At 52.1% G+C, this 12,962-nt stretch overlaps 2 protein-coding genes across 7 annotated transcripts in view; one reads left to right on the top strand and one right to left on the bottom strand.

The window, feature by feature from the left end:
* The window catches only part of Kcng2 (potassium voltage-gated channel modifier subfamily G member 2), a 74,696-nt gene extending 70,926 nt beyond the window's left edge, over positions 1-3,770 (top strand). For all 4 annotated transcript variants that reach the window (XM_052742652.1, XM_052742650.1, XM_052742651.1 and 1 more), the window contains exon 4: positions 1,836-3,770. In XM_052742652.1, the coding sequence (XP_052598612.1) occupies positions 1,836-2,621 (786 nt within the window). In that variant the 3' untranslated portion in view covers positions 2,622-3,770. The remainder of the gene's footprint in view (positions 1-1,835) is intronic.
* Positions 3,771-5,973: 2,203 nt separating this feature from the next.
* The window catches only part of Slc66a2 (solute carrier family 66 member 2), a 36,807-nt gene continuing 29,818 nt past the window's right edge, over positions 5,974-12,962 (bottom strand). For all 3 annotated transcript variants that reach the window (XM_052742654.1, XM_052742656.1, XM_052742655.1), the window contains one exon: positions 5,974-7,098. In XM_052742654.1, coding sequence (XP_052598614.1) covers positions 6,891-7,098 — 208 coding nt within the window. In that variant the 3' untranslated portion in view covers positions 5,974-6,890. The remainder of the gene's footprint in view (positions 7,099-12,962) is intronic.

Here is a 12,962-nt window from a genome sequence, read left to right as displayed (position 1 = left end):
GAGAGAGAGAGAGAGAGAGAGAGAGAGAGAGAGAGAGAGAGAGAGACCTTCTTTCATGGTATCATGAATGGGATTTAAAATTTTTCATTTTCAGATTATTTGTTGAAAGTTTATAGAGATAAAATTGACTTTTGTATATTTATCTCATATCCTTCAATGCTACTGAATTAATTTTTTCAGCTTTAATGTGTGCGTTTTAGTGGATTCTTTGGGCTTTTCTGTACATAAAGTCATGGTCACCTGTGAACAAACAGTTATTTCTTCCTTTCCAAACTGGATTTATCTGTTTGTTTGTTTACTGTATCAACTGTCCTGGTTTGAACCTTCAGAACTCCTTCGCTGCAGATTATCTAATCTTACTTAGGAGGGGGCTGTGGGGGTTTGAGACAGGATTTCTCTATGTAGCTCTGGCTGTCCTGGAACTCATTCTATAGACCAGGCTGACTTCAAACCCAGAGATCTGCCTGTTTCTGCCTCCCAAGTGCTGGGATTAAAGGCATGTGCCATTATCTCCCAGCTCTGATCTTACCTTTTAATGATGCTATTATTATGAATTATATTAAGGAATTTCAGGTGCCAAGTCAACCTTGCTTCCCTAGCAAAAATCGTCCTCTATCATGTTTTTTTTTAACTTATTACATGCATCTATTTATTGAGAGAGGGCATGTGTGTGCCATGGCCCACAGGTGAAGGTTAACATGCAGAAATTGGTTCTCTCCTTCCACCATGCAGGTCTTAGGAATCAAAGTCATGTCATCTGTCTTGGTGGCAAATGCGTTTACCTGCTGAGCCATCTCAAAGGTCCTCCATCACGGTTTCTAAGTCTTCCCTCTGCTGCTGGGTTCTGTTTGCTATCACTTTAAGCTTTTATTGTTGTTGTTTTCATTTTTGTTTCTGAAATGGTCTCATGTAACCTAGTCTGGCCTCAAGACAGATATATAGTTGAGGATGGCCTTGAATTCCTGATTCTCCTGCCTGTACCTCCCAAGTGTTGGGGTTAGAGGAAGCGCACCATCATGCTTGGCCTTATGTATGCTCCTGTAGTTTTTTAAAGATCACACTGTCTGGGCTTTGTGCCGAGGTCAACAGAATGAGCTCCGAAATGTTTCCTCCACTCTTGTCAAGGATGGTGAAGACTTGATGTTAATACTTGGAACGCTGCCGTCTGGACCTGCGATTTCTGTGTGGACCTCTGCCTCTGTCTCCAGGCTTGCTCTAGGTCTATCCAGATGCTCTTCCCCAAGCCCATTTCTTCTTTGCCACTCTAGAATTTGCCCATTGTGTCTAAATTACTCACCTCGCAGGCACATTATTTCTTTTCCTCCTTGGTGGCAGTAGCAGTGTCCCACCTGCCTTTCCTGTTCCAGTGGTATAAAGCGTGTCAATTTTGATCTTTTCAAGAGCCTACTTCTCAGGTCTGCCTTCTGCTCTGGTATTCCTGCTCTAATTTCTATTGCCTCTTCCAGTGCACTGTGATTCCTTTTCCTCTCCTTTCCCCAGCTGTCTAAAAGTGGAATGTTAGGATATTCATGCCAAAGCTTTTTTTGTAGGCATCTCACCGATCATATCAGAAGTGCTCAGTGGTCAGTGGTTCCAGGTTTTAAATGCCTTTCCAGTTTCCCAGAAACAACCTGCCCATTAGCCCACATACAGAAATGATGTCAAATAAATCTTCAAGAGGAGAGGGCAGATTGGGCCTTTTCAGCCAAATTCTTCTATACCCTTCTCCTATTCCCACATGTCCCTGGTGCGGGGTCTGTGTGACATCTCGCGTCCCTGACTGACTTCCTCATAGCCACCACCGTCTGCCAACCGGGTGTCCCTCTCCTCCATAGGGCGAGTGCTCCGCAAAGTGCCGCAACCTGTTCGTGCTGGAGACGGTGTGCGTGGCCTGGTTCTCCTTCGAGTTCCTGCTGCGCTCCCTGCAGGCCGAGAGCAAGTGCGCCTTCCTGCGGACTCCGCTTGCCATCATCGACATCCTGGCCATCCTGCCCTTCTACGTGTCGCTGCTCGCGGGGCTGGCGGCAGGGCCCACGGGCAGCAAGATGCTGGAGCGCGCGGGGCTGGTGCTGCGGCTGCTGCGGGCGCTGCGCGTGCTCTACGTGATGCGCCTGGCGCGCCACTCGCTGGGACTGCGCTCGCTCGGCCTCACCGTGCGCCGCTGCGCGCGCGAGTTCGGACTGCTGCTGCTCTTCCTCTGCGTGGCCATGGCGCTCTTCGCGCCGCTCGTGCACCTGGCTGAGCGCGAGCTGGGCGCTCGCCGCGACTTCTCCAGCGTCCCCGCCAGCTACTGGTGGGCCGTCATCTCCATGACCACCGTGGGCTATGGAGACATGGTGCCGCGCAGCCTGCCGGGCCAGGTGGTGGCGCTGAGCAGCATCCTCAGCGGCATCCTCCTCATGGCCTTCCCTGTCACCTCCATCTTCCACACCTTCTCGCGCTCCTACTCGGAGCTCAAGGAGCAGCAACAGCGCGCGGCCAGCCCTGAGCCGGTCCTGCGTGAGGACAGCACGCGCGACGACAGCACGCGTTCGGCCAGCGCCACCGAGGACAGCTCGCAGGACCCCGAGAGCGCAGGCGCAGCAGGGAGCTCTCCAGGCCGGGTGGGACCCTCAGCCTAGTGCTCTGCTGAAAGCTTCTGGAGGGTCAAAGCCCAAAGCCTCGGAGGACACCAAGCGCCCGCTGACTTGGTCTGGCATGCCCTTGCAGCCGGCCTGGCACCCCAAGCAACCCCGAGCTTCACGTAGTCTGGAGGATATAGCAGCCTGGTCTTTCTTTCCCCTTTTATTTTCCCTCCAGTTTTAAATTTTCTATGGCTAATTAAAAATAATTGAGTCCCAGAAAGTCCAAGTCTGAAGCAAATGCCAGCCACCCCAGACTAACTTTCGCCTTCCCTTGCTCCCTCCCAATCTAGGGCAGCCCCAGGGAACAGAGGGTGGCATCTACCTTGTGACCCCCGGGGGGCAGTACCCCGTGTAAAGGGCTTCAGCAGGCACCTGGCACTGGCATTGTCCACATCACCTGCCAAGCGTTAGGGCAGAGGTTTGCCAGGGCTCTTAGTACCCTAGTTCTGCCTAACTGCTCTTTGCAAGGGGAGAGGAGAAACCTCAGCGTTGACCTCTGACCTCTGTTCCTCCACACCAGCTCAATCCGGTGATAAGGTTGCTCAAGGTTTGCATGGTGGCCTTTTAACCCTTTCCCTGCCCTCCCAGCTGGTCTGCGGGAAGGTTGTCTGTCTCCAGGGGATGCTCCCTTCTGTTGGGACGCTTCCCTCAGACATGGCTCAAGTGAAAACCAAAACTTCGGTGAAGGGCCTAGCAGGGTGAGGGGGCAGTTCAGGGAGACTCCTGCTGGGACACTGATATGCCAAGGAGGCATGGCCTTTCTCTACTCCATGAAAGCAAGGGAAATGGAACTTTCCAAGCCATGTTGCTTCACCCTTTCCTCACAAACGGGCAGGTGGTGGCCCATGCCTGCAATCACACTTGGGAAGCAGGGGCAGGAGGATCAGATGTTCCGTGAGCCCCAGCCACCCACTCAACACACACACCGTACCTAAGAGAGTCACAGACCTTCTCCATCAGGAGGAAAGGTCCTCTGTCTTCAGGCCATCATTACAGTCTACTGCATAGTAGCTTTCAGCAAGGCCCTTATGTGATAGTAGCTTTCAGTACAGGCCCATTTGGGGCCCTTGTACCACACAGGCTTTGCAAGAATCTACTGCAACCAAATAAAACGTTGCAAACCCCCTCCTCACGGCAGGAAGCCAAGTTCTGCTCAGTTGGGTATCATTTATGTTCTGTGGGGTCCATGCTGAGTCCGGGGCTCCTAGAGCTGTGATTCTGGGGGGGGGGTTGGCAAACGCACACAGCAGGAACAGAGCACCCCAAACTTTGACATTGCCAGCATCCTTGCTGACTGTACACACTGCCCTGACAGTTCAGTTAGCCCATCCTTACACGGTCCTCACTCCCCGGGGAAGGTGGGAGATTTCAGAGTATCAGGTAGAGAACTGAATCCAGGACTGGAGTGGGCTTGGATATCCACGGCCATGTCTCTAGGGGTAGGGGTGGCATGGAGTGGCAGATATGCACACACATGGGCTTTACCTGTCAAGGCAACTGGGCATGAGAGATAAGGGTCCTGGGAAGCAAACAGGTAACTTGGTCTTGCCAGAAGCATTCCTCCAGGACCAAGCAAGAGATGGAGGCCAGTGACCCACACCAGGCAACCTTCTTCTATGTCTCTTCAGAGCATTCCACTTTCTCTGGGATCTTTGTGCAATCTCCTTGAGACAAAAGGGGTACTCTGCTTTTAGATGTAGGAACAGTTGCTAAGGATGGGCCTGGCCAAGCCTGGCTTAAACCTGGAGCCCAGCATGGGGTTTGCTGAGTCCCTGGTGGCGGCCCTCTACAGAGCCCCCTTCTTGCTACGGGGCCCACATCCACCAGGGCCAAAGCCAACAGTTTTGTTTTGTTTTTTGTTTTTAAGATATCTTTGAAGGAATGGGGAAAATGCAGGGACTAGAAGAGCCAGAGCATCCTCCAAGAGGGGGCAGAGCTAGAAGTTACCCCAGGGTACCTTGAGCTCAGGCCTGCCTCCCCAGCATGTGTAACAACATGGGTAGATGTTGAACACACACTGAAGGTGGGTCTGGGACGTTCAAGGTGAACTGCCCTTCCTGAATCCATGGCTTTGGGCTTGCTTAGATCCCGATGGGGATTTTTGGTACCAGCAGACAGAGATCTAGCCAGAAGGAAACCTCCTGTAACCAGGCTGGCATTCAAGGTGAACCCCTTCTCCAGGGACAGTATGGACTCCTGCTAGTCAGGTGCACTGACTTCCTCCATGAAGGTCTGAGAAGTAAACTTCAGGCTGCTGTCCCTTGGAAGCCAGGGAATTGATGAGGAACTAGCAAGGGATCTACTGTCATTCTGACCAGTGCCAACAGCACTCTCAACCAGGGGCATCGGAAGCCACCATGTTACTACACGGCAGGGGGTAACAGCCAGCTCTGTTGAGAACGGTGGGCAGGGAAGGACACATTTCTCCTGAGCTAGCAGACCACCTGCTCTGGGCTTCTCTGCCTATAGAGACCAGGAGGACTCCCCACCTCCTAAAAACCTTCCCAGAAGGATATAGGGCTGGGCATGCTGTGGCCTCAGCTTCCTGTTTGGTTTCAGGGAACATGTATTCCCCCGGATTCCAACCAGCCCTCTTGGGACATAGGAGAAGTCCATATAGAAACACTAGGCAAGACACCACAGTGCACTGGCTGCATCCTTGGTGCGTGTGATACTTAAACATTGACCACAATCACAGCAGTGATTGGGTTGCGGAAAGCAGCTCTTCCCATACTGCCAAGAGCTGACTGGGCTTGCGTGCTCAGAACCGTGGTAAGGTGCAGCCTCAGCAGTGCAGGCAATGACCCCGCAGTCATCTACAACACCCTGCCAGGCCACTGAGGTGCAGCCTCAGCCGTGCAGGCAATGACCCCGCAGTCATCTACAACACCCTGCCAGGCAGAGAACAGGAGTGAGTCCAGGCAGTGCCTCACTCCTGTGCTTCTGTTTCCTTACTGTTAAACAGTTGGTCCAGAGTGGTCCCCCAAACCCATCTACTTCAACAGCGTGGAAAAGCATAATCCCAGTCATGACTGCGTATCTCTGGCTTACCTGGAACCCTCCATCAGCTTCACAGAGGGCAATGTGAGTCCATCCATCCTCAAATGCCAGACAGATGTCCTCATCCACCCAGACATGGACCACAGTCCCTAAGAGCCACATGAACCCTTCAACCCAGCCACCCCATGCCAGCCTCCACCTCCTAAACTAGTACCAGTCACCCTTCTCCACAAATCTGTACCACCGCCACCCTCAACCCTACATCTCACCCCCCTCCTGCTCTGTAATGCCATCCTCCCTACCGGACCCACGTGCTGTTTACTGACTTAAAGACACCACATGGAGCATGTTCGTTCAGCAGCTGGGCCTGCAACCGATGGCATTTACTTTGGAGGTAATTACCATTACAGACATCTCCCTTCATTTTCAAAAAATAAACATCTTACAAGCATCTCACAGGCCCGAGAGAGAGTAAGCAAGAATCTCGCTCACACACTTAGAATATCTGAGGGAGCTTGAAGGTGGCACAGTGCGGCCTCTTCAGCCACCTGGTGCGCCACCAGGACTTGTCAAGAGCTATTGTGCTATCCGTGGATGGCATCACTGCGTGCACGAGAAGACCTTCTGCCCAGCAGAAGGGAAGAAACTGTGATGTAGAAGCATCTAGAACATTCTGGACCCAGGAGCCAGCCAGGCCAGCACAGGGCTGCCAAGCATACGTGATCTCAAGATGAGCAGAGAGAGGGGCAAAATCCAGTGACCAGGGTCAGGCCAGCAGCTTCCATCTCCACCGGGTGCCGCAGATACACCCGCGGCACACCAGAGCAGGGCAGGGCAGAGCTTGAGGACAGACCAGCCACCAGCAGCCATGACTGAGCACTGTCTAGAGCGCCACAGGGCTCTAGACAGAGGCTCGCTGAGGGAAACTGGCTGAGAGGAAGGGACTCAGCGGGCTGCTGGGCCTGCCATCTTGCTCAGTTGCATGAACCTACTTCAGGGTCAGGCCAGTGTTTTCCTGGAGGAGGTAGGGAAAGACACCTGCCTTTTCTATCACCTTGAAAACACCACAGAGCCAGCCCTAGCTCCACTACCCCCGAGTCCCCCACCTGAAGGCTACGGGGACAAGCACTCAACTTCCTATCTCTGCCTACACACGGCCTGTTCATCTGTGGAGTGCGCAGGGCCAGCCTCCCGAATGCAGACGCATAGGCTGGGACTCAGCACCCACGGCTGATTGGTCACATGTCCTTGTCTTCCAGAGATGCCTCAGAGAGCCTTGGCACTAGTCGGGTGCACTGCGTGGGGTGCTGGCTTCTGGGGGTGGTGAGCAAAGGCATAGGCCTGCCCCAGGATAGCCAGGTCCACCATGACCTGCAGCAGACCACAGACTGAGAACTGCAGAGGAGCGCCGTTGAGCAAGAAGTAGGCTGTCTTGAAGGTGTCGCCACTCGTCCACATGAGCACCATCTTGAGGCTGCAAGGATACAAAGGGGTGGTCAGTGTTGACCCGAGAACGGGGACCTATACAGAGGTCAGCGGTGTGACCCAGAGGATTAGGGGGCATGTTAAGAAATGGGGACCACAGAAGGACACCTTGACCCAAGCCTGCCCAACCTACCACCTTGCACCCTTCTCTGGTCACAGAGAGAGAGGATACTCTTACCTCACACCAGGACCTGGGAGTTCTGACCCACGTGGGTCAGACCATGGCTCTGGCCAGACCTTGAGAATGGCCTAATCACAGAAAGTCACAAGGGCTGGTATCCAGGGAGGCCAGGACCTCAGGGCTCTTTAGCCTGGCCCAGGAGGTTCCCACACTGGGTGCTACAGGTGTTGGGGGGCGGTGGAGAAGACAGAGGAAGGACACGAAGCATAAAGAGGCTGCCCTGGGGCCTTCTCTCAAGAGAGATTTCCATTAGAGAAACAGAAACAACCATGGCCTATTGCCCCATACATCCTGTGTCTTCACATGGCATTAGAGATGACAGACATAACTGCTTCACTGCATCATAGGTGCAAACAAGCCCAGCCTTCCCGGCAGCTGAACCTGCAGCACTAACTTAAACTCCATGCAGCCCATGTGTGCAGGCTGCAGCTGATGCCCCCAGGCAGACAGCTGATTGCCGCTCACAGCCGCCAAGACCCCTCACACACCATGCAGAGGAAACATTCCACAAGGGAAAGACACAGCCACTTATTTTGGCCACCTCTCTGCAATATGCCAGTTTCCTGTCCTCTTGGGGACACCAGCTTGCTCCTTCCTGAAATGGCTATCTCTTTATGCCAGTCCCAGTGCTACAGCTCAGACGCCCCAGAACAAAAGGGGCATCATACCCAGGTGTGGTGGCACTTGGATGGTGGGGCAGATGGATTAGGAGTTCAAGATAAGCCTCAGCTACAAGACTTTGTCTCAAAACAAACAACATTACTGGAAGACACACACACACACACACACACACACACACACACACACACACACACACACACTCCAGATAAAGGACCCCTAATGGGTATACCAATGTGGGGCCATATGGAGCTTACTACTGTTTCTCTTGTGATTGGACAAGTCTGGGGCTGCAGGTAGCTGAAGCCAGTTGGAATGTCATGGCAGTCTGTACGACATGGTCAGGAAGCTCAGATTTCACCTCTCAGACAAGTGGCAATGTCCCTCATAATCCCACAGCACCAAATGAACAGGAAACAACTTCCATGGGATCTCCTATGGGAGTCAAGCCCAGAAAGAAGGCTTTTAACTCTCCTTTTATGATCAGGTAAAGCCAGGGGCTGGAGCGATGGCTCAGCAGTTGAGAACATTGGCTGTTCTTCTAGGTTCAAGTCCCAGCACCTACACAGCAGCTTACAACTGTCTGTAACTCCAGTTCTAGGGGATCCGACACCCTCACATATACATGCAAGCAAAACATCAATCAACGCTCATAAAATAAAAATAAACAAATTATTTTTAAAAATCAGGTAAAGCCAAAATGTTGGGGGCTCAGAACACCCAGGGTAATAGATGGAGGTGTTGGGAACGAAATCTGGGTCTTCTTGGATCACCTGTGCGACAACATCCTCACACCTCCGCTTCAGTCCCTCAATAAAGGAGCAGAACATGGGGAGGGCTGGGGTCACTGCATCTGATTCACCTCCTCTTAAACAGAGCCCAGGATCCCCCTACAACAGACAGGCAGGCCAATCTTCCAGAGGCCTCTGGGACAGTCACACCTGTCCAGTCACATCCAGGAAATACCTGGACAGTCACGTCTGTACACTTATCCCAATAGAGAGCAGGTGCTGGATGCTCAGGGGCCAGCCTCAAAGTCAGTGTCACAAGCCCTGGTCAGACAGCAAGCTGAGCTGTACAAGGGACATGTCACGGCCTAGAAAGAAGTTGGAAGCAGCTGTGACTCATGTGGGTTTGCTGCAAACCAAAGAGACTAGGAAGACCCAGCTGCAAAGGTGGCCAACCTGCCCCTCAGAGTCGCAGATGCATGTCAAGCATGTGCTGGGACAAAACACGCAGAGATGACCTGTGTGACCCAGTTATACACACACACACAGAGTGAGAGGGTATTTAAATAATTCATCCAGTGTCACATACTAAGTGGGTGTGGGATCTCTTGGGCTCGACTCCAAAGTCTAGCAGAGACAGGTCGCAGCACAGGATATACAGCTGTAGCCCTTAGCCCCAGACCACCTGTCCCTCCTGCCCAGGCCACCTGCCCAGTGCCCTCACTGTTAAGACCCCATTGGCCCCAAGTGCATAGTTGTGTCTGTAACAGCAAGTGGAGACATGAGGTAATTGCTGGAGCATGGCACTGCCCAGTGCCAGGGATATTCTTAGCCTCTTGGATTCTTCCTTCGGATGGTCTGTATCCTCCAGGGAAGACAGCTTGTTGATGATGCCAACACCATTCTATTCCTAGGACAGGAATCTAACCAAGCTGAGGTTCTGACACACTCTGAATGGCTCAGAGGGGTAGCAGAGGGGAAGGAGACCATGGTCTACACATCAGGAGCTACAGGGCTGCTGGACACAGGGCAAACTCAGGGGTCCGTTTCCTGGGGCTGTTAGTGCTTTGTTTGCTCTGAGGCAACGAACCCTAGCTTTTCTCCACACTAGGGTGTCCCCAATCCTTTACTTCAGTGACATCTTCATGTGCAAAGAGTCAGCACTGCTCCTGAAACCCCAGCACTCAGGAGCCGAAGGCAAGAGGATCAAGTGTTGAACGGGCCGGGATGATGGTGTGTGTATATCTTTAATCCCAGTACTTAGGAGGCAGAGGCAAGAGGATCTCTGTGCGTTCAAAGGCAGACTGGTCTGCATAGCAAGTTCTAGGACTACATAGAGAGATCCTGTCTCAAAGACGGGGGAGGGGAGAAAGGAAAGAGAAAGAGCCCAAGGGCAGCCTGGGGAAATGGGTGGTACAGATACATCATATCCCAAGAAGTCCGTCTCTCATCCTTGGATGGATGAAGCAGCTGGCCTAGGGTCTAACCAAAAGATACCCAGAGTACAGTACTTCCGCTCTCCCAGGCTGTGAGTCTTGTAATGGAGCCAGTGGGTGTGGAGCAGAATGTCGTCCCAAAGGCCTAGATTTTCTACTTCAAGATTTATTCAAGATCACAAAGTAGAGGGAGGTCCGAATCCTAGGTGGCCGAGGCACGGCTGCAGTTCCCTCCTCCCCCGTCCCTCTCTGCCAGTGCTGACTGCTGTCTCTTCAATGGGCCTCCTGGCCTGACCCTCCTGTCCTCCCCCACTGTTTTAATCTAGGCTCCCATTACCTCATTCTTGGCTCCAGCATTTTCCTTCCAAACCAGGCTGCCAGATCACTGCTCTTAAAATACCTCCTCACCTCACCCTTGCCCTGGGCGGCCGACAGGAGTGCCTCTCTTTGGCACCCAGGACAGCAAAACCAACTGCTGCACCTGCTCGGCTTGCCTTCCAGCTTCAGCCCTCTGGCATGCTGACCATGCTGACCTCAGCCCAGCACCAAGCCGCCGCCACCGCCGCCGCCGCCACCGCCACCGCCTGCAAAAGCTCCCCGAGGCCTGAAACCCACCCAAATCATCATGTCCCCTTGGAGGTGATTTGTAACCCTGGGTTAGGTAAAGTTCTCTTAGATGAGACACCAGAAGCAAAGAAAAGAAAAGGCAGATATATACACTCCATGTCATTAAAGCTGACAGGGTCTTAAGTATCCTAGACTGGCCTTACAATCCTAACATAGCTGGGGATGACCTTGACTTCATAATCCTCCTGCCTCCACCTCCTAAATGCTGGGTTTGCAGGTGTGTACCCCACGCCTAGTTGGTGTGGGGCTGAGGATCAAAACTCCAAGGCGTGCTAGGCAAACATTCTACCAACTGAGCCATCCCCATCCCCTAGAGTTGAAACTTAGGCGCTGCAATAGATATAACACTGAAAAAGTAGGCACGAAAGCCAGAGTGGGGTATAAGAGAAATATTATCAATCATATATCTGATATGATTCTAATACCCAGAACAGAATGTTCTCGTTCTTATAATTCAGCAATAAAACACTACAAATACACATATTAAAATGGGATCCCAAGGAGAGACACTTCTTCAAGGACATAGCCAGGGCCACAGAGAATGTTCATCATCATTTCATGGTCAGTGAAATGCAAGCCAAACCACCATGAGCCCAGTACTTCACACCCGCAAGGATGTTGAGAATAAAGAAAAAACAAGAAGAGCTATGGGGGGGGGCTCAGTGCCCCACACACACACACACACACACACACACACACACACACACACACACACACACACACAGCTGGTGGAACGTGAAAATGTGCCTCTCTAGAAAACAGGCCGGCAGTCCCACAGAAGGTCACATGCCAAGCCATCATGTGACCCAGCCATTCTATGCCTACATGCTTTCTCAATAAAGGAAAGCATAGTACGTCCACAGAAAAACTTGTACAAAAAGCCAGGACAGCATGAGTCACAGCGTCCATCAACTGAAAACATCAACAGACATGTGGTGCATCTACATAATGATGTAAGTCATGGACAGGAATGATGCTCAAGCCAGACAGATGGCCACACGCTACATGATTCCACAGGTGTGTAATGACCAGAACAGGCAAAGCAGGAAAGACAGAATGCAGGTAAGTGGTGTGGAGGAGTCTGGGTCAGGTGGGCATAGCTGCTAATGAGTTCAATTTGCTCATCGGAACCTGCTCCAAAATTAGAACATGGTGCTGCTTTGAACTAGAGCCGGTGCCTGCATAAACATGCACCACCAGGTACTGTGCAAGCAGGTGACTTGTGGTATATAAATGGTATGTTCCAGGGGGTGGGTGGTACCTGGCCTTTCTGCTGTGGACACTATGAGCAGTACTTCTCACATAGCTATCAGAATGAAAGCACAGCACAGGCAGATTACAGAGGTCTGGCAGTGACACATCCCAGAGGAAGCACGCTGGGTTTCCCAAAAGGCTATAAATTCAAGAGGGCCTGCTCAGGGGACCAAGGCTAGATCTGTGGGATCACTGGTTAAGCAAAGCCCAGCTTCTGGGAGCATCTCACTATAGCAAGAGAGCCCAGAGTCCCAACTGGATCCTGCAGAGTGGCCTGGTGGCATGGTTCAGGGGTCTATCCCTCAGCCTCCTTTATTTTAACTGCTCGTAGTCTAAATCTGCCTGCCTCCTTCTCATCCCGTTCTCACATGGCCTCCATCCTCCCTCATATGGGCCCTGCCTCTGAGCACCTTCCCTGCTGGGTCCTTCAGACCCCCCCCCCCCCCCCCCGCAATGCCTCTCCCTCCCCATTCTGCACTCCCAGTGCATTCCCCAGCGACTCCTTCCTGTTCCACGCTGTTGAAGGCTGCAGAATGCTTGGCTCCCTCTTATCTTTTACACCCACCCCTTGTTCTCCAGTAATTACTTGTTAGGGAACAGTCTTCAAATCTAGTAAAAACCTGGAGGAAGAAGAATGCAAATACCCCCAGGATCCGCCTTGCCGAGGTTCGCTGCATTAATTAGTAAAGTTATTCCAAACGTATCATCATCCATCACCGGCTCCAAGACCACAGCCGGTTAATATTTTTCAAGAGGGAAATTATTCAAAAATATCTCGAGCAGTAGCTCTAAGGCAGGAAATCTGAATATGTGCCTGTGGGGTTGTATATGTGCATGTGCATGTGTGTACGCACACCCATCTGTACACACATGCACATGTACATGTGTAAAGTAAGACTTTCCAGAAAAATCTGCTCTGAGGACTACTAGAATCAGAAAGGAACAAATGCTCCCAATTCCTGAGCAGCCCTTCCAGACTCCCAGCCCCAGGAATCCATATGTAAAGTAG

Source organism: Peromyscus californicus, unplaced genomic scaffold (genome assembly GCF_007827085.1).
Source record: "Peromyscus californicus insignis strain IS unplaced genomic scaffold, ASM782708v3 Scaffold_17__1_contigs__length_78620276, whole genome shotgun sequence".
NCBI lineage: Eukaryota > Metazoa > Chordata > Mammalia > Rodentia > Cricetidae > Peromyscus > Peromyscus californicus.
The sequence above is the reverse complement of the archived record's forward strand: the minus strand, read 5'-3'. Positions and strand labels throughout refer to the sequence as shown.